General features: G+C 40.8%; 1 protein-coding gene across 1 annotated transcript in view; it reads right to left on the minus strand.

Annotated features, from left to right (window-relative positions):
* The window catches only part of mcm2 (minichromosome maintenance complex component 2), a 50549-nt gene extending 30676 nt beyond the window's left edge, over positions 1–19873 (minus strand). The window contains exons 1-9 of the mRNA XM_072280090.1: positions 19785–19873; positions 17358–17545; positions 15641–15813; positions 9525–9613; positions 8728–8902; positions 7966–8185; positions 6056–6263; positions 5036–5170; positions 4214–4405 (exon numbers count right to left, since the gene is read on the minus strand). Coding sequence (XP_072136191.1) covers positions 4214–4405; positions 5036–5170; positions 6056–6263; positions 7966–8185; positions 8728–8902; positions 9525–9613; positions 15641–15813; positions 17358–17545; positions 19785–19790 — 1386 coding nt within the window. The 5' untranslated portion in view covers positions 19791–19873. The remainder of the gene's footprint in view (positions 1–4213; positions 4406–5035; positions 5171–6055; positions 6264–7965; positions 8186–8727; positions 8903–9524; positions 9614–15640; positions 15814–17357; positions 17546–19784) is intronic.
* Positions 19874–21045: the final 1172 nt, after the last annotated feature.

Below are 21045 nucleotides of genomic sequence, written 5' to 3' on the forward strand. Positions count from 1 at the left end.
GTAGATTTCCAGGTATAACATACTGTATCTCCGTTTCTGTTGTGTGTTTGCTTTTGGTGGCGCAGTTTCATTTTTAAAACGGAGTGTGCGTTCTGTGCAAGATACCATTATTATTTGGACAGGAAATTTTTGCTAAATGTGTTGATTTACCCAATTTAAACAGTAGAAAGGAGAGTGAAGAATTTATCGAAGTACAGAATCGAAGGACCGAGAGGAGTTGGCATCGTTTGGCAGTTTAATAAAGGATCGACCTTATTGAGTCCTCGTTGGAGGAGTAGCTACCTGCATCGAGGATAACTCTTGCCAAAAAGAGCAAGTAGTTCATGCAAAAAGGTGCTCTCTCTCTCTAAAGGAATTTAAGGTCAGTTGATTTAAACTATTTTCGGCATCGTGAATCCTGTGGACAGAACCAGCAGTAAAGTTGCGTCTGTGAAGAAATCCTTCTCCAGAGAAGTCTCTCCCAATTGAACGTGTAAATCTGTTGGACTTTCGAAGTTACCGTTTTAAGAACTATACCTGACTGTATCGCTTTAAGAACTGTTTAAGCATTTAACGCTTTATGAACCAGAGCCGAGTGGCGAGTTGGTGAACAGCTGCACATCTGTTAACTTCAAGTTTTTCGTTTGTTTTTTTTTTCCTTATTGTTTATCCATGTTTAATAAATGTTTGGTTATTTTTATATAACCTGTCTCGATTAATATTCATTGTTGCCATTTACGTAATACTCTGCTGTACAGATACTTATACAACCAGTATTTTTTGCATTTACCATTGACATCTCAGTGCCCTAGAGATCTGGTGACTTAGTACTGATGACTACCCATATCATGGTTGAAATTGGAGTTTTTGGAGGCAGATGTGGGAGTAGCTGAGGTCCTTGATACTTTCGTGTTAATTTGTCTGGACCCAGTTGAGAAGGGTGAAGCTTCAATTCTTATGGAAACAAATACTCCTATCGTGAGGAAGCCAGTGGGAGCCTGCAAGGAGAGAGTCTGAGAGAGCTTTCTGAAAGCCTTGTCTGTTCTCCTTGTGGTCAGAGCTGCTTTTGAGGAAGTGCACACCCATCCTAGGCTGGATGATGAGCACAAACGAGAAACTGTGTGGTACACCCAGTCAAAACCAGTCGTGATACAGCCTGGGGAAGTCGCTAGAGTGACAGGAAACTCCGAATTTCCCAGAGACAGGAAACTTCAAATTTCCCAGAAAGCCTGATACTGAGGCCCTCCTGGTGGATGCACCGGAAGACCACTAAGAGGAGTCACACTTGCTTGCTGGTGTACCAGTGAGGCTCGAACTGTAGAAGCTGTCAGTTGTACAAGTAAACAGGATGACAGTAATTGTCAGGAACACCTCAAGAGAGGAGGTCACCCTCAGGCAGGAAATGCTGATGACACACCTTTTTCTGGTGACTGTAATGTCTAATTTTCCTGTGAGACAAGCAGGAGAGAAAACATCTCCTGGAAAGGTAAAGTTGACAGCTAAGTCATTCACTTTGGTGACTCCTGGGTACCTGGAGGGTGGAAAAGATTTACAAAGATGTTGAAGTTTGAAGATGTCTTTTCTCCTGACAACTTTGATGTAGGTTGTTCCAAGAGTACTCGCTACATCATCCAAGTGATGTAGGACACCCTTTTCAGAGAAAGGTCTCGGTGACTGGCACTTGCCAAGGTTGAGGATGCTTGGGAGCATCTGTGGAAACTGGGATTACCACTGAATCCAGGAGTCTCTATGCATCACCCATAGTGGTGGTGAGGAAGAAGAATGGGAAGGTATGAATGTGTGTTGACTATACGACACTGAACCTACAGAGAAGTCATCATCCTGACACAGTGGTGTCAAGAAGTCAACCTCTCCCTCAATGTTGCAAAAACAAAGGAGCTGGTTGTGGATACAGGAGGAATAGAGACAGGCTAACCCCTATTGATATCAATAGATCTGGGGTTGAGAGGGTGAACAGATTTAAGTTCCTCGGCATCCACATCACCGAGGATATCACGTGATCTGTAAATACTGGCTGTGTGTGCCTTTTCCGCCTCAGACAGTTGAAGTAGTTTGGTATGGGCCCCCAAATCCTAAGAACTTTCTACAGGGACACAATTGAGAGCATCCTGACTGGTATGGGAACTGTACTTCCCTCAATCACGGGACTCTGCAGAGAGTGGTGTGGACAGCCCAGCACAGCTGTAGATGGGAACTCCCCACAATTCAGGAAAGACAGGTGTGTAAAAAGAGCCCAAAGGATCACTGGGGTCACAAGTCACCCCAACCACAAACTGTTCCAGCTGCTACCATCCAGGTAACGGTACCACAGCATAAAAGCCAGGACCAACAGATTCCAGGACAGCTTCTTCCACCACGCCATCAGACTGTAATTCATGCTGATGCAACTGTATTTCTATGTTATATTGACTGTCCTGTTGTACATACCATTTATTATAAATTACTATAAATTGCACATTTAGACAGATGCAACTTAAAGATTTTTACTCATGTATACGAAGGATGTAAGTAATAAAGTCAAAATTGTATCAAGACATTTTACAGAAGAATGAAGTCTGTCTCCTGCAGCTTAATAGAAGTTGGATAACACAACAAGACAATGATCCGAAAGACAAGAGTAAATCAACAACAGAATGGTTTAAAAATTCCTGCATTGGGATGGCTGAGTCAAAGTCCTGACCTTAATTCTATAGAAATGTTGTGGAAGGACCTGAAGAAAGCAGTTCATGCAAGGAAGCCCACCAACATCCCAGAGTTCGAGCAGTTTCGCAAGGAGGAATGGCCCAAAATTCCTCCAAGCTAATGTGCAGAAATGTTCAACAGCTACCGGAAACATTTGGCTAAAATTACTGCCATACTGGGTGGGTGGGTGGGGGGGGGGGGGGGTCACACCAGTTACTGAAAGCAAAGGTTCATGTACTTTTTCCAACAAATACATGTAATATTGGATCATTTTTATCAATAAACAAATATATTGGCTTTTTTTGTGTTATTTATTTAATTGGGTTGTTCCTTATCTAGTTTTAGGACATGTGAAAATCTGATTGCATCTTAGGTCATATTTATGCAGAAAGAGAAAATTCAGCAGGTTCACGAACTTTCTAGCACCACTGTTTCATTAGATGACAATAAACCTGGACTTGGACATACACAGTTACTGAAGTGAGCAAATATTGCCCACTGCCTCTTTTTCAGCATCTTCCCTTAATTTCGTTTATCCTTTCCTAACGTGGTGAGTTGCAGCTCCACCCATTTTCTCTTTTACTCTTCCCCCTTTAGTCCATAGCCTAGGCAGACTGAGCTAACAATTTGTTAATACTACAGACTTTCCCAAATAAGTTAGAGAATTCACTCCTGTAGAACCAAGAGACCATCCATAGATTTATTGCACTTAGTTACAAATATTCCTATTCAAACAAAATCTACAAGAATAATTCATCCACTTATTTCCTTCAGTAAACTCGAAGAAAAGAAACATGACAGTGGCATAAGGGAATTACTGCATTACACACCAGTTCTGGTTGTTACACAAAAAAATTAAGCTCACATCAAGGTGAGTAGAAAGAATGAAGAATGAATTTTGGACAATGCTCCTTCGAAATGGACCAGCTGCTAATTTAACAACCGGTGACATCCAACTGTTCAGATCATCCACTTGAAACACATGCGTAGCTCTCTGAATATGTTAACCTAACCTTAATGGCTAGTTTTGAAACCTTGGGGTGAATTTGATAAATGGACTGTAGTCTTTACCATGTCCTTAGCGAGTGCTGATTGCACTACTGAAAAGGAAGGAGATGATTGAAGGAAGGCTTGATGAATTGATATAACCCTTAGGAAACATGACTAACCTCTAGATAGCTCAGGTTCAACCAGGTTAAGCATTAAGGGCCAGGCAAACTTCCTTGGGCCCCCAATTAACAAGTTGTATCATACATCCTGATACTTTCAGTCTGACAGGTTGATTAACTGAGTCCAATTATCAGAAAGTCCAATTATCTGAGTCCAATTATGCATCACTTGACTCCGATTTCTGCCAAATAATCACCACTTTACCACAATACAGATGGTAAGAATGAGGTGAAATGCACTGATGAGTTTGTGTGCACAACTGCATTAATGAATAGCTCCTTTTTGTGCTTGGGCAGAAAATACAATTGCACCAGCTTTACATTTTGGTTCTGTAGCCTCACTTCAATAATGCATCACTCACCCGTTCTCCAATTCGCTCATCCTTTGAGAGACCCACAATGGCCTTGATGTCTTCATCTGTAAGCTCACCGACTGCTACTTTATTGTCCTTCTTTGTGACATGATTTGCCATGATTACCGTAGCAAAGACTGGGAATCCATTGGCTGTATTGAGGGAGCCATCGTAATTATTGTGATATATACCAGTGAGTTCCTGAAGAAAATGACAGGATAAACAAAACAGTTAGCTTGTCATAATAACTAAATGATTATCCTTTAACCACTAACACCTTAAATCATACAGGTTTTATATTGTACAGCAATGCAGTACAAGCTCAAAAGTGACTTTTCCTTCAAGTTTTGGGGAAAAAAAGGCAAGTACTTCCCTGGAGTGTAGGAGAATGAAGGGAGTTCTGAAGGATGGATACAAGATTACGAGGGGAGTAAATAGGGTAAATACAAGCAGGTTTTTTTTCCATTGAGGTTGGGTGAGACTAGAATTAGAAGTCATGGTTAAGAGTGAAAGGTGAAATATTTAAGGGGAACATGAGGAACTTCTTCAGTCAGCAGGTTATCTGAGTGTGGAACAAGCTGCCAGCAAAGCGGTGGATGCAGGTTTGATTTTAACATTTAAGAGGAATTTAGGTAAGTACATGCTCGGGAGGAGTATGGAGGGCTATCGTCCAAGTGCGAACCAATGGGACCAGGGAGAAATATAGTTCAGCATGGACTAGATAGGCTGAAGGGCCAGTTCCAGTGCTGTAGTGATTTGTGACTCTTACTTTTCCCTATCCAACATTTAAACACTTCCCCAATACATATTGAATAAATACTAAATACTTACAATTTCATCACCTGGTTTACAGCTATCTACCAAGTCTGCCAAAAGAATTGCATCTTTTGAACGTGGCAGTCTGCCAGCTGCAACTTTGCCTGGGCTTTCCTGAATGGTAATCCTTTGGTAGTTTTGGTACACAGTCTGAAGAAAAAAAAACAAGCAATGACTAGAAAATAGTATGGTGACATTTCGCAGTATAATTCAAAGAGCAAGGATATATTATAGTTGATTGAAGCTCCATAAATGCATTTTAATACCGTCTTTAGAGTGGGAAGTTAGTAATAAAACAATGTCCCTTTATCTGAAGCAAATAAGGTCCATCCACCCTGGCAACTCCCTTTGACTAATCATCCTTCCACTTTTATACGATTCTCTTAAATTAACAGAGCAAAAAGCACTGACAGGGAATACAAAAGAAATCTATGAAGCATATCAATGTCTATTTATCAAATTTTGAGGTTGGGCTCAAAATAATAGCTTTCATGCATTTGTTACGTAAAAATTAAGTAACACCGAGCAACTTTATAATTAATTGGCAAACAATTTAGATTGCCTAATTAGCCCATACACCAGCATCCTTCCTGCTTTCAACTAACTGGAAGAAACCATCATACTTTATTCACGTTTATTGAGCTTCCTCTTAAATAGTTTGATGCCAACACATCAGAGTTGTAACTTCTGCAAACAAATTCCATCCTGTAACCATATTATGTCTCATAGTTAGAAAGCAGAACGTGCTATTACTTGGAAATAGTTAACACTGGTAGAAGATATGACTGGAAAGAGAAGCCAGATAAGCACACATGGAACAAAGTAGTTTATGTCAACATTAGATGAAGTAGCAGGGAACAAGGTTTGTGTGCAATGTACTATTTAGGTCTAATGATGCTCATTAGTGTGTATTCAAATTTATATTAAGTTATCATTCCACATTTATATCAGTGGTGATAAACAATAATCCAATGAAGTCAGAAACACCACCATTAATACCAGATTGAATTGTCCTTTTAAGCCAATTCAACATACCTCCTCCATGTTGATTTCAAATGGTCCTGCAGACTGACACTCAGGACAAGAACCTGGTTTTACTTCCTGGTTCTGGGACTGAAAGAATGGTCCTAAGATGAAGTTGCATTTATTACAGTTGTATTTGACCATACTGAGTTGCGGCAAGACTCCAGTACAGCTGGTGACCACTCCACTTGTCCGGATCAGCTGATTCAAATGAAGCTGCCTAAAGTGAAAACAAAGCACAGGAATTTGAATAGCATAGGTCATGTTGACAAGGCTTTTTAAAAAAATATTCTTTGGTACAGCTGGCAAGCCAGCATTTTAAATCTTTAAACTTTCCCCCTCTACTTTAAAGCTATGTTCTTCAGTATTTGATAGTTCCACCCTGGGATAAAGATCAACTATCTATTTTGTCTATATTTCTCATAATTGTACATACTTCTATCAGGTTGTCCCTTAGCCTTCAACACTCCAGAGAAAACAACCTAAGTTTGTTCATCCTCTCCTTAATACAAGGAAGTCTTCAACCCAAGCAACATCCTCCACATCTTTCTTGTAACACAAAGACCAGAACATCACACAATACTCCAGATGTGGCCTGTACAGCTGCAACACAACCTTCCTACTTTTATAATCAATAGCTGAACCAATGAAGGCAAAAATGCCCTATGGCTTCTTAACCAGCCTATCTACTTGTGTTCTCAGAGCTATGGTCTTATACCCAAAGGTTTCTCTGTACAGCTATATTTCTAAACTGTTGACTTCCTGCTTATATTTGACCTCCTAAACTGCAACACATCATACATGTTACAATTAAATGTCATCTTCCATTTCTCTTCTCATATTAGGAACTTCCTCATATCCTGCTGTTTCCTTTGATAATCTTCCTCACTATCCACTCCATTTTTTTTTAAACCTCCAGACTAAGAATCAGCCCATTTACATTTCAATAAACCCTGTGGGATACCACTGTTCACAGACCTCCAATCAGAACATCAATAAACCCTGTGGGATACAACTGTTCACAGACCTCCAATCAGAACAACACTGCTTGATCACTACACCCTGCCTTCTATAACCAAGCCAATTTTGAACTCTATCTACCAAATCACTGCTGAGCCACCTCCTTCTCCTGAAAATACCCTGAAAGTGGATGTGTTGCCTTTGACCTGCATTTGTAGCTATGATATTTATCTACCTGTGCCCCCAAGCTTCTAGTCAATGGTGGTACTCAGCATAATTACACAATTAGAGCTTGACAACTTTAACTTTAGAACTTAATAGAATTATTGCAATTCAGGCCTGTCAGTCCACTGAGATCATAACTGCACCGAGCAAAGTAACTTTTCAGTGCCATTCTCACACCCTTTTTCACCCATCCCTCACCCTCAATTTTTTCTCAGAGCCCTGCAAATCATTCTTCCTCATGTACCTACCAAGTTCTATTTTAAAAGACAACTGATTCTATTCCCAAAACAGCTAGCTTCAGGTTATAATTATTCTTAAGTCGTGTCTGAGCCCTTTATCCAAAAATTTTAAATCTGTGTCCCTGTTCTATGAACATTTATGGGAACGACTTCCTACATATCTGATCCAAACCTGTCATTATTTTGCAAACCTCAATCTTCAACTTTTTCTCCCAGAACAACCATAGGTTTTCCATGCTGCTGGAATACCTTTATCCCTAAAACCATTCCATGTACAAACAGCAATGTTACCTACCCATTCATGCAAGACGAAAGGCATTTTCAATACTTTCAATTTGGCTCAGTGTTCCCAAGACCACTCCAAATCAATTATGCATTTGGTAGTGCCACATTAACATTGCTTTAAGAATGCCATACAAAAAGGAAAAATATTAACTAAGCCAATGGAGTATTTAAATACATAAGCCCACTTTTACCAAAAGAAATCATTCAAGTTACCTCAGTGATCGGAGTTCCTCTACCAGGGGCAGGCTGGAAATTCTGACATGGATCTCTTTGGCGATCCGGTTGTACTTTGGGTACATGGAAAGGACCACCTCTTTGGCTGCTTCATCAAAGATCTTCAGCATTTCTGCCGGGGCCTCAGGTAGAAAGTAAGCTAGCACATGTTCTCTAGCTGCCAGGTCCTCATAGTTAACCACCAGGCTCTCTCGGTTTTCTAGAATCAGGAACATCACCATGCTTATTAGGACAACACACACATAAAAGTTGCTGGTGAATGCAGCAGGCCAGGCAGCATCTCTAGGAAGAGGTGCAGTCGACGTTTCAGCAGAGATGCTGCCTGGCCTGCTGCGTTCACCAGCAACTTTTATATGTGTTGCTTGAATTTCCAGCATCTGCAGAATTCCTGTTGTTTATGTTTATTAGGACAGTCACATTGGAAAACAATACATAATTCTCTAGCAGATGGCACCAGAATAGTATAGCTCTTACTTCAAAGTTTTGTTTCTTGCAAAATTATTTTATCAACAAAGAATCTACTTAACAATCTTTAACAAATGCATAACTGAATATTCCCGTAACAGCATGAAGTAATATAATTCACATGACAGAAAATTATTGAGCTTTTCTCTGGATGCTTCCATACCATGCACTACCAAACCACTCAGTTTCATTAGTCCAGAATCCAGTTTGAACACCAGAACTTGTGCGGAGAACAATATGACATTTTCCTCACAATAATTCTTCAGCCAAACTCACCTTTGCACATGTCACTAATCTTCTCCTTGAAAACATTGTGCCCATGCTCATCAACATGGGTCCTGAGGAAATTCTTGAAACGGTGGTAGATCTCTAGTCTAGGCGCTGCCATGGAAACCCACTCCCTGACTGAGTGGCCTTTCATGTCTTCCAGGTTCTCAATACTTTCAATCATCTGCCCATGAGGGAAGAAGACCAACGATAAGAACATCCTGCAGTTGGGTCTGATAAGGTAAATGCTAAGAGGTTGCTTCCTTAAAAGTACAGAACTGGAAACATTGTCTTAGGACAGAAGTCAGTGACTTAAAATAGCACAATAAGTAAAAAATTTGAATTTTTAGATAATTAATTCATGAAATGGACAATCTTTAAACACAAAGGGAATCAAATGGGTAGGGATGATCAAATTCTACCCCTTTGTTTTAACTATTTGTTTGACTCAAGTTGAAAGGATAATCAATTTGCTGCCCAAAATCTTATGTTCAGACAAGCTAAAACAGCAATAAAACCTAGCATACGATTTGTTTTGCAATGTTTTTGTAAGTCAAATATGGCTCCACATTGTTAAATCACTTAGACAAAACACCAGTGTAGGATTATGCCACAAAACATTTTTAGTCAATTTGTCCCACTTGTCAGGTTTCATAGGATCAAAAAGAATTAACCTGAATTTTTAATTGGCCTGCTGCATTTTTTAAAATTCTGAGTTACACTGCTGCTTATTCAAGGGATTACACTGCAGGTGCAGAGTTCAGTTACCATAGTACACTGAGGGATTAGTTCAGATTCCTCCTTACCTCCTCATCATATTCAGCTGCTCCATCAGCTGCTCGTTCTGCCAGGCGCCGTTTTCGTGCAGGACGCTCTTCATCTTCATCGTCACTGTCTATATTAAATGAAGCATTTCCACTTAATGCATTTTCCTCACCTAACATCCGTTTCACTTACAAAACAATCCAGTAATGTCTGATCATAATGTTTAAAAATAATTCCTGCATAATTGATTGAAAATTCAAAATGTGCACTTTTGGAAGAAAATATTTGAAGATTCTTTTAAAACATTCTATATATCAGCTTTATTTGTCACATGTACACCAAAACATATAGTGAAATGTGTCGTTTGCATCTAATGGTATCAACAAGGATTGTGTGGAGCAGTCCGTCAGTGTTGCCACTCTTTTAGCGTCAACATAGCAATAGCCCACAAATCACTAGCCCTAGCCATGTCTTTGGAATGGGAGTACCCTGAGGAAACCTATGTGGTCGTGGGGAGAACATACAACCTTCTTACAGATAATGTCTGGAATTGAACAGTCATCTTACAGTTGATGTTGTGAAGCATTGTGCTAACTACCATGCTGCGTACCGGTTTTGCAAAAAGGAGTTTTTTTGTAAATCTCCAGATTCTTTAACAACTGTAATTTGAATAGTAACCTAATAAGTAACACTTCATCTTACTTGAAAGACTACCAATCTTAATGGAGTACAGATACATACATTAAAGGTCTCAGGTACTACAATCAAGACAATTCATGCACAAGTCTAGAAACTGACCATCAGTAAGGTACTAAACTGTTTCATAAAGCAAAGAATTTAACAGACCAATCACTATGTATGTGTAACATACAGCTGCAATACTGAACAATAGATAAGAAAGGAGTTTCCCAGTCCAGTGGCCAAAATGTACTACTATCAAAGCTTCAGTTAGCATTAACTAATTTGGAAACTAGTAAAAGGACTTAGAATAAAAAATGCCAGTGAACTGCCATTCTAGAAAGAAAAACAACTTTTTAAAAAGTCAGCAGCAGGCGCCATTTCATTGGTTTGTTACTCAACCTTGGAACATCTGAACAGTAAAGATCTAAACATCAGAATGCTCTTTACTGCCTCCTGCTTTGCATTCAATATTATCACCCTCAAAACTAATTAACAAGCTTCAAGACCTTTGCCTCAGCCCTTCCTTTTGCAAATAGATCCTCGATTTCCTTACTTGCAGACCCCAGTCAGTTTGGAATGGCAACATCTCCTTCACAGTCTCCATCACTACCAGTGTACCATGGGAGCTTAGTACCCTGCTCTACTCATTTTATACTTATGACTGTGTGACTAAGCACAGCTCCAATGCCATATTCAAGTTGGCCAAATCAAAAGAGGTGAAAAATCAACATACTCAAGGGAGACCGACAATCTGGTTGCATGGTGCCACAATAACAACCTCTCAATTAATGTCAGCAAAACCAAAGAACTGATTAACCACAGGGAGGACATTGGAGGCCCATGAGCCAGTCCTCGTCGGAAGATCATTTTAAATTCCACATTTCAGAGGATGTGTCCTGGGTTCAGTGAGTAACTGCCATTACTGAGAATGCACGGCAAAGATTCTACTTTCTTAGAAGTTGGCGCAGATTCTGCACGTCATTTAAAACTAACCAACTTTAATGCCCTCCCGGTCGTTGAGCACATTTATAAGGAGCGCTGTAGGAGGGAAGCAGCAGCCATCTTCAAGGACCCCCACCATCCTGGCTATGCTCTCTTCTTGCTGCTGCCACCAGGAACAAGGTACAGGAGTCTCAAGACCCACACCAACAAGTTCAGGAACAGTTATTACCCTTGAACCATAAGATATAGGAGCAGAAGTCTGCTCTGCCATTCAGTCATGGGCTGATCCAATTCTTCCAGTTATCCCCACTCCCCTGCCGTCTCCCCATACCCTTTGATGCCCTGGCTAATCAAGAACCTTATCTATCTCTATCTTAAATGCACCCAATGACTTGGCTTCCACAGCCGCTCATGGCAACAAATTCCACAGATTTACCACCTCTGACTAAAGTAATTTCTCGGCATCTGCTCTAAATGGACATTCTTCAATCCTGAAGTTGTGCCCTCTTGTCCTAGACTCCCCTACCATGGGAAATAACTTTGCCATATCTAATCTGTTCAGGCCTTTTAACATTCAGAATGTTTCTATGAGATCCCCCCTCATTCTCTTGAACTCCAGGGAATACAGCCCAAGAGCTGCCAGACGTTCCTCATACAGTAACCTTTTTGTTCCTGGAATCATTCTTGTGAATCTTCTCTGAACCCTCTCCAATGTTAGTATATCCTTTCTAAAATAAGGAGCCCACACAATACTCCAAGTGTGGTCTCACAAGTGCCTTATAGAGCCTCAACATCACATCCCTGCTCTTATATTTTATACCTCTAGAAATGAATGCCAACATTGCATTCGCCTTCTTCACCACCGACTCAATCTGGAGGTTAACCTTTAGGGTATCTTGCACAAGGACTCCCAAGTCCCTTTGCATCTCTGCATTTTGAGTTCTCTCTCCAGCTAAATAATAGTCTGCCCATTTATTTCTTCCACCAAAGTGCATGACCATACATTTTCCAACATTGTATTTCATTTGCCACTTCTTTGCCCATTCCTCTAAACTATCTAAGTCTCCCTGTAGGCTCTCTGTTTCCTTAACACTACCCGCTGCTCCACCCATCCTTGGATCATCGGCAAATTTAGCCACAAATCCATTAATCCCATAGTCCAAATCATTGATATATATCATAAAAAGCAGCAGTCCCAACACCAACCCCTGTGGAACTCCACTGGTAAATGGCAGCCAGCCAGAATAGGATCCCTTTATTCCCACTCTCTGTTTTCTTTTTGTGGAATCACTCTTAAGGAATGTATTACCATGTTCACAATATTTATTGTTTGCTTATTTATCTCCCCTCCCCCCTTTTGTATTTGCAGTCTGTTGTTCTCAGCACATTAATTGTCTGCCTGACTTTGTTGTGTGCTGATTTTGGTTGATTTTATTGTGTTTCTTTGTATTTACTGTGAATACCCAAAAGAAAATATACATGAAAATATACAGAAAGCATACATGAGGTTTACGAAGCAAGGATCAGATGGGTCTATTGAGGAATATAGGGAAGCAAGAAAGCAGCTTAAGAAGGGGCTGAGAAGAGCAAGAAGGGGGCATGAGAAGGCCTTGGCGAGTAGGGTAAAGGAAAACCCCAAGGCATTCTTCAATTATGTGAAGAAAAAAAGGATGACAGGAGTGAAGGTAGGACCGATTAGAGATAAAGGTGGGAAGATGTGCCTGGAGGCTGTGGAAGTGAGCAAGGTCCTCAATGAATACTTCTCTTCGGTATTCACCAATGAGAGGGAACTTGATGATGGTGAGGACAATATGAGTGAGGTTGATGTTCTGGAGCATGCTGATATTAAGGGAGAGGAGGTGTCTGAGTTGTTAAAATACATTAGGACAGATAATTCCCCAGGGCCTGACGGAATATTCCCCAGGCTGCTCCACGAGGCGAGAGAAGAGATTGCTGAGCCTCTGGCTAGGATCTTTATGTCCTCATTGTCCACGGGAATGGTACCGGAGGATTGGAGGGATGCGAATGCTGTTCCCTTGTTCAAAAAAGGTAGTAGGGATAGTCCGGGTAATTATAGACCAGTGAGCCTTACGTCTGTGATGGGAAAGCTGTTGGAAAAGATTCTTAGAGATAGGATCTATAGGCATTTAGAGAATCATGGTCTGATCAGGGACAGTCAGCATGGCTTTGTGAAGGGCAGATCATGTCTAACAAGCCTGATAGAGTTCTTTGAGGAGGTGACCAGGCATATAGATGAGGGTAGTGCAGTGCATGTGATCTATATGGATTTTAGTAAGGCATTTGACAAGGTTCCATACGGCAGGCTTATTCAGAAAGTTAGAAGGTATGGGATCCAGGGAAGTTTGGTCAGGTGGATTCAGAATTGGCTTGCCTGCAGAAAGCAGAGGGTGGTGGTGGAGGGAGTACATTCAGATTGCAGGATTGTGACTAGTGGTGTCCCACAAGGATCTATTCTGGGACCTCTACTTTTCGTGATTTTTATTAACGACCTGGATGTGGGGATAGAAGGGTGGGTTGGCAAGTTTGCAGACGACACAAAGGTTGGTGGTGTTGTAGATAGTGTAGAGGATTGTCAAAGATTGCAGAGAGACATTGATAGGATGCAGAAGTGGCAGATGCAGTTCAACCCAGAGAAGTGTGAGGTGGTACACTTTGGAAGGACAAACTCCAAGGCAGAGTACGAAGTAAATGGCAGGATACTTGGTAGTGTGGAGGAGCAGAGGGATCTCGAGGTACATGTCCACAGATCCCTGAAAGTTGCCTCACAGGTGGATAGGGTAGTTAAGAAAGCTTATGGAGTGTTAGCTTTCATAAGTCGAGGGATAGAGTTTAAGAGTCGCGATGTAATGATGCAGCTCTATAAAACTCTGGTTAGGCCACACTTGGAGTATTGTGTCCAGTTCTGGTCACCTCACTATAGGAAGGATGTGGAAGCATTGGAAAGGGTACAGAGGAGATTTACCAGGACGCTGCCTGGTTTAGAAAGTATGCATTATGATCAGGGATTAAGGGAGCTAGGGCTTTACTCTTTGGAGAGGAGGATGAGAGGAGACAGGATAGAGGTGTACAAGATAATAAGAGGAATAGATAGAATGGATAGCCAGCGCCTCTTCCCCAGGGCACCACTGCTCAATACAAGAGGACATGGCTTTAAGGTAAGGGGTGGGAAGTTCAAGGGGGATATCAGAGGAAGGTTTTTTACTCAGAGAGTGGTTGGTGCCTGGAGGGCACTGTCTGAGTCAGTGGTGGAGGCAGATACACTAGTTAAGTTTAAGAGACTACTAGACAGGTATATGGAGGGATTTAAGGTGGGGGCTTATATGGGAGGCAGGGTTTGAGGGCCGGCACAACATTGTGGGCCGAAGGGCCTGTATTGTGCTGTACTATTCTATGTTCTAAAATGAATCTAAGGGTAGCATATGATGACATATATAATGACTTTATAAGTTTAAGTTGAACTTTGAATTACTCTTCGTAGCTATTTGTAACATTATAACATGCTAGCAGGCAAAGTCTGGAAACTTTGCAAGCAATGCTCCATTTCAAGAGTGCACACGCACACATCTTTTGCTATTAGCGCACAAGAGAATTTAAACTGCGCACGAAAGGTTGTCACCCTCTACCTTGTTGGCATGTTAAGTATATTTCACAATCGTACACAAATCACACTTCCTTTTCTGCTTTCAGATGGTGTCAACTGGCTTTAAGCTTTGTTTGATCATTTCAAACAACTTTAATAACATGTGAAAAGATTGATATTATTACATGTTGTCATATAGTATATGAGAAATAAGACGAATTGATGTGTATTATTTTATTTCTTTTAAACAATGAACAACAAACTGGACTTGGTAGTTTATTATCCTTAGAATAGCTTCAGGTTTACTTCCACTTAAAAACTCAGTGTGCACTTGTCACTGGGCAAAAAATTGCAAGCACAAGATTTTTGTGCATACTGGTCATTACAAATTAAAGGGAACATAGTTTGCAAGCCAGTTGCAGAGTTCTAAAGCAAAGTCACAAAAAGATGACAGAAACAGGGCAAAAAAGCCGTAACATAACAAAAATACGATATCCTTTACTGTGGACATAGTATTTGGCTGTTATAGAAAGCCAGAAACCTCTTGTCATCAATGATAGCAAAGCCTTAAGCAGACTGTTTTGAACAGCTACCAGTTTGGCACAAGCAAACCTCCCACATGGTGAATTATGTTTGCTTCGATCCGACTAAACTGCCTGGATTGCAGTGATACAATTTGATTTGCTCAGTAAACGAGTACCAGTATGGGATTTCTAACAGAGCAAACATTTAATTCTTCCACTGCCTTAACATGCCAATGATCATTTATTCCCTATTTTCATAAGAATTAACAGACTGATTTTATTGGCATTCTGTCTGTTAGTACATTCGCTACTCATTTATAATACCCAAGGACATAAAGAAAAAAAATACGTAAACAAGTTTAGTGGCTACTGCCAACCTCCCTGAAAAATTTTGCAAGGCAAGACCTACCATACAAGAGGTCTATCCTCATCCGTCCTTGGCGCAAACCCTCTGCATCGTCTCTCCTTCGCATTTCTCTTTCAGCTTCTGCTCGTTGGCTGGCAGTCAACTCCTCCAGGTCTTCGTCATCATCCAGACCTTCCTGCTCATAGACGTCCAATTCCGGAATAACACGGTAGTCCCTAAAAATGGGCAGTTTCAAGAATTCATTTTACGCACAGCATGTCAAGTAGGAAATGCAAAAACAATTCTAAAAGACAGTTGGAGAGGTACACTGTGCAAATCCCTCATGAAGATCATGGAGGGAGGGTTAATATTAAAAATGTGGATAATAGCCTTTTACCACTGGATTCTGGGTTTCAAATTTGGCCAGGAAGCTCAGATACAACCTTTTAGTCTGTTAGCTAAAGACTGGCAGAACAAGAGAGTTGAGGGAAGTTTAAAATTCCATAATGGTTTTCTAATAGCCGTCCTAGTTTTGCTGTCTAGTGTCTTTTTAACTGTATTTTAGGTAAAGCATCATACTGTTTCAACTTGATAAATTCAGAATTATCCATTATCAGATTATGCTCAGTCCTGCAAAATTAAGTTTAAAATTAAGTTTAAAATTCCGTAACGCTCATTAACTTCTGAAGCTTTTAATCACTACTAAAAATCCACTAAGACAAGTGATAATTTCCGTAATTATATGAACTCAATGAAACAAATAAAATTGCCATTGTTCTTGACAGAATAAATTCAGACAAATAAGGCTAAAGATGGTACTTGTTACCTCCCTGGCAGCAAAAAAAAAATCTACTTTATTAATCACTCATTTTCTGGGAAAGGATCACTGCAATCTAATTTCCCTTTTGGAGAGCCTGTACGACCTGACATTTTTGTGGTGTGAACTGAAGTCTCAAAGGTGCAGGACAGTTGCAGCAAGATATGTATAGGCTGAATGGAGGCTATAGCAGGGCTCATGCCAGAAAGCGAGGAAGAGGTCGATCTCTGCAATGCAGGAGCGGACTTGGAGCCAGTTCAATGCGGCAGATTTGAGGCATGGCAGCAGGGCCTGGGCCCGTGAATGAGGATCAAGCTGATTTAAGCACTTTGGAAAGATTGGGTAAGGGGTCAAATAGAGGCAGCAAGACCTAGGTCCAAGAGCAAGGAACAAGCTGGCGTTTGACTGATTTAAGCACAGCACCAGGTCAGATCCGAAAGGTCAGGGGGATGAGACCAGAGGTGAGGGACAGACCTATGTTTAGCTCACTGCCCGGCGAGATTTACTCTTCTCTGCGCTGAACCGAGGCTGTGGCATGCATTTAATGGGCTCCTGGACTGCATGCAGTGATGACTGGCTTTGTGGCTATGAACTCACTTCTGTGAACTTTAGCTCTGAATGCTTAGAGTTTAGAAAAATAGAAGGCTATGGATAACCCTAGGTAATTTCTAAAGTAAGGGTATGTTCGGCACAGCTTTGTGGGCCGAAGTACCTGTATTATGCTGTAGGCTTTCTATGTTTCTGTGTTATTTGCCATTTGTTTATTGTTTGTACGATTCATTATTTTTTCCCACATTGGTGTTTGAGAGTCTTTTTTTTAATAGTTTCTTTGTTTAGTGGCTGCCTATAAGGAGATGAATCTCAAGGTTGTATGTAGTATACATACTTTGCTAATTAATGTGCTTTGAACTTTCAGATAAAGACAAATTTAGAAAACATCAACAAGAATTGATCATCACTGACCGTTCCATGTCATCTCCTATCAGGTCCTCCCCATCCTCTTCCTCCTCTGGCAGCACATCAGTTCCTAAAAGACCTTCTGATTCATCTTCAAATGGTGGTAAATCTCTTCCAGGACTAGAAGTCAAGGCATCTCCACGCCGAGGAGTTTGATTAGGGCTAGTCGCCATGGTGAATGACTCAGAAGAATCCTAAATGGGGATGGAGTACAGAGGAATATATAATAAGACATTTTTATGATTCTCAAGTTTCAACTCATATTCATTAACTTGCATAAGACACCTTAGTTTACAGTACAAAAATGGCAAAGCCTTGGTATTCCTAAATGTTGAAGGAGATAAAGATTATCCATATACTGTTAAAAGTTTTAGTAATTCGCAAGTGGATTTACATCTTGCCACAATCTTTTTAGCTTACTATAAACACACCCCAAATGTTAACTGATGCACTTCCATCAGATCTGATAGAACAGGCAACATGCATCTCCTCCCTGATGGTAACAATGAGAAGAAGGCATGTACTGGGTGATGGGGGTCCTTAATGAAAGAGGCCACCTCTTTGAAGCATCACTCCTTGAAGATGTCCTCGATGCTGGGGAGGCTAGTGTTCATGATGTTGCTGAGTTTAGAACTTTCTGAAGCTTATTTTGATGAAGTGCAGTGCCAGCCCCCCCCCCATACAAGACTGTGATGCAACCAGTCAGAATGTTCTCCATTATACACCTCTAGAAATCTGTGAGTGTCTTTGACATACCAAATTTCCTCAAACTCCTAATGAAATATAGCTGCTGTTGTACCTTTGTAGCTGCATCGACATGTTGGGTCCAGGATTGATCTTGAGAGATGTTGACACTCAAGAACTACAAAATGCTCACCCTTTCCACTTCTAACCCCACTGTGAGCACGTGTTCACTCATCTTACCCTTTCTGAGGTCTACAATCAATTCTTTGGTCTTACTGACATTGAGTGCAAGGTTGTTGCTGCGACACCATTGATCTATCTCACTCCTGCCCTCATGTCATCTCCGCAGAGCTGATAACACAAATTTGAACTCTCATTGGAAATGGTTTCTCATTTTTTACTCTAAATCGTTCAAACAACCCCCTAGACAGCTAATACAGAAACCAAGGAAAAGTGATTGTTCCTAAACCTGCACCTATATTTGTCAAGTGGCTGTGGAGCTCTCTAATTTGCTCCATGGATTCTATCTATCCAGAGTCGCAACAGAAATAATCACATCATGTTCATTGTATCTCAGTACAATATAGTCATCAGAAAACATTTTAGAATAACATTCAGTAAAAAAAATCTAGAGGCTCAACCAAAATGACAAACATATTCATTATATCGCAGCTAGACAGATGGTACAACACAATCAGAAAACATTTAGAATAATGTTCAGTGAAAAAATGAGCATCTGAATTGTATCATATTCCGAATCTAGGCAAACTTCCAAGAAGTAGAGGTGCTGTCGTGTATTCTTTGTGATGGCACTCATATGTTGGTCATGGAGTGGGAGGAGTATATCCTGCAAATCCCTTTACTGAGGTAAATCCTACAAATATCTTCTCTCTCAGGACCCACACCTCCAGTTTCAGGGACTATTACCCCTCAACCATCAGGTTCTAAAACCAACGGGATAGCTTAACTTGCCCCATCACTAAACTGTTGTCACAACCTTTGGACTCACTTTCAAGGACTCTTCATTTCATATTTTCAACATTTATCGCTAATATACACACATAGATACATTTTTCCCTTTTGTATCAGTAGAATTAGTTGTCTTTTGCACATTGGTTGTTTGTCCATCTTGCGTGTGGTCTTTACTGTGCCCGCAAGGAAATGAATCTCAAGTGGCATATACGTACTTTAACAATAAATTTGTTTTGAAGTCTTCCAAACTCGGAGTTGGTGAAGGGTTTACATTTCATTTACCTGAACTTTATTTTAAGTGCTCTTGTAAAGAGGAATCACGGCTTTATTGTGAGTAAATACAGAAATAAACGCGTAACAACTTTATTGATATCCCACTAAAGGATCTCAGTCCGAACGTTGACTGTTTATTCATTTCTATAGATAGTGCCTGCCCTAAGTTCTTTCAGTGGTTCTGCGTGTATTTCTCTAGATTTCCAGCATCTCTCGTATTAAGGACTTTATTGATGTGCTTTTAAAAATATATCCTGTTAATAGTGAGCACTACTCCTGCATTAACCGGCGGGACGATCTGACAGATGGACAGGCCAGCCTTGGGCTGATAGGCCGCCGAGCCCCGCTCTCTCCGTTTCCCAGTTAAAATTAAACCAGAGCTGCCGCAAAACTGGCGAACGAAACACTTTCCTGTCAGGTCTTGTCTGCCAGGCCTTGTCTGCCAGGCCGATGAAGAAGCCATGCCCACCGCAACTACCTCCCTCCTTCCTTCCCTTCACTCACCGCCATTATGCCTCCGCGTCCTCTCCCAGCAGCGGATGAAAACTTTTCGCGCCAAATCACCCACCTGACCCAAATCTCGCGCCAAATGGCCCACGACGTGCCTTGCGTCGGCACGTTTCATGAATATTAATCTAGCGTGATGTCGTCTTTTGGATAGTAATTAGGCGTGCCTTGATAATAGCGGTGAGGGGGGTGGGGATGGGGGGGGGAGAAATGTGTGTAAATTTGAATATTTCTTCGATCTGCACGAGCGCGAAGCGTTACGGAGGAACACAGGGCACGTGGCAAGGAAATCTTATGTGGGTGATAAATCCTGCTTTAGAAAATATCTGGAACCGCGTAAAATTAACTTGAGATCCAATAAGTCAAAATATCAATGAAAGGAGGGAATAAGACCGAGAAACTCTAGTCCCATCCCTCAGGTATAACTATTGGCTGTTGTTGAGCGTCATTTAAAACTACCTCATGATCTGATTTGCTATCTTTCTTGTCAATTAAAAATCAGGTAAGAGATCATCGCCAAATTGCGAATAGGTTCGAGATAAGAAGAAATTAATATTTAAATCCACATTGTCTTTTCTTTCCACCCTTTGGAGTGGTTCTTCCAGCTGTATTAGGAACAGAATAGTGAAAATATTCAGGAGTATCTCTCGCAGAGGAGAGCAAGTTATCTACGTCGGATCCGGAGTAGCAATTACTTCGTTCTCCTTTACACTCATGCACTGGAAATGATGTAAAACAGTCTTGAATCTTCAGATATATGGCTGTCCTTCCACTCTTATCAAGAATTTTATTGTAAAGGAATGAGTTTCCTTGCGTAGTAACCTTTAAAATTCTTCGAAGATCCATTCTCAACTTCCTATTCTTCCAACTCTAGGGTATCATAGTCTGTCTGTATCTTGTTTTACGGCAGTTGGCATCCAGCATTACCGCCACCCTCTGCTCCAGAATGTGCATTAGACATACATTCTAAATCCCTTCACCAAATCACGCACACACACACAAACCTACACTTCACCCTCCCATCTTTGACCATCCTAGTATCCTATTCCTGTTTATTCGTCATATTCTATAAAAAAAACCCTGTACCCCTTAAAAACGCTAAAAATACCCGGACTTGTGCTCTCTCACCCATGCCCAGCAACCCTTTTAATGTGAATTCCTGCATCCCCAACTCCCTTAATTTATTTCTCATCATCTCTCTCTGTATCTCATACTTCCTGCAACACAAAACTACATGTTCTACTGACTCCTCTTCCTG

The sequence above is a fragment of the Mobula birostris genome, chromosome 16 (assembly GCF_030028105.1).
Source record: "Mobula birostris isolate sMobBir1 chromosome 16, sMobBir1.hap1, whole genome shotgun sequence".
In the NCBI taxonomy this organism is placed as follows: Eukaryota; Metazoa; Chordata; class Chondrichthyes; order Myliobatiformes; family Myliobatidae; genus Mobula; species Mobula birostris.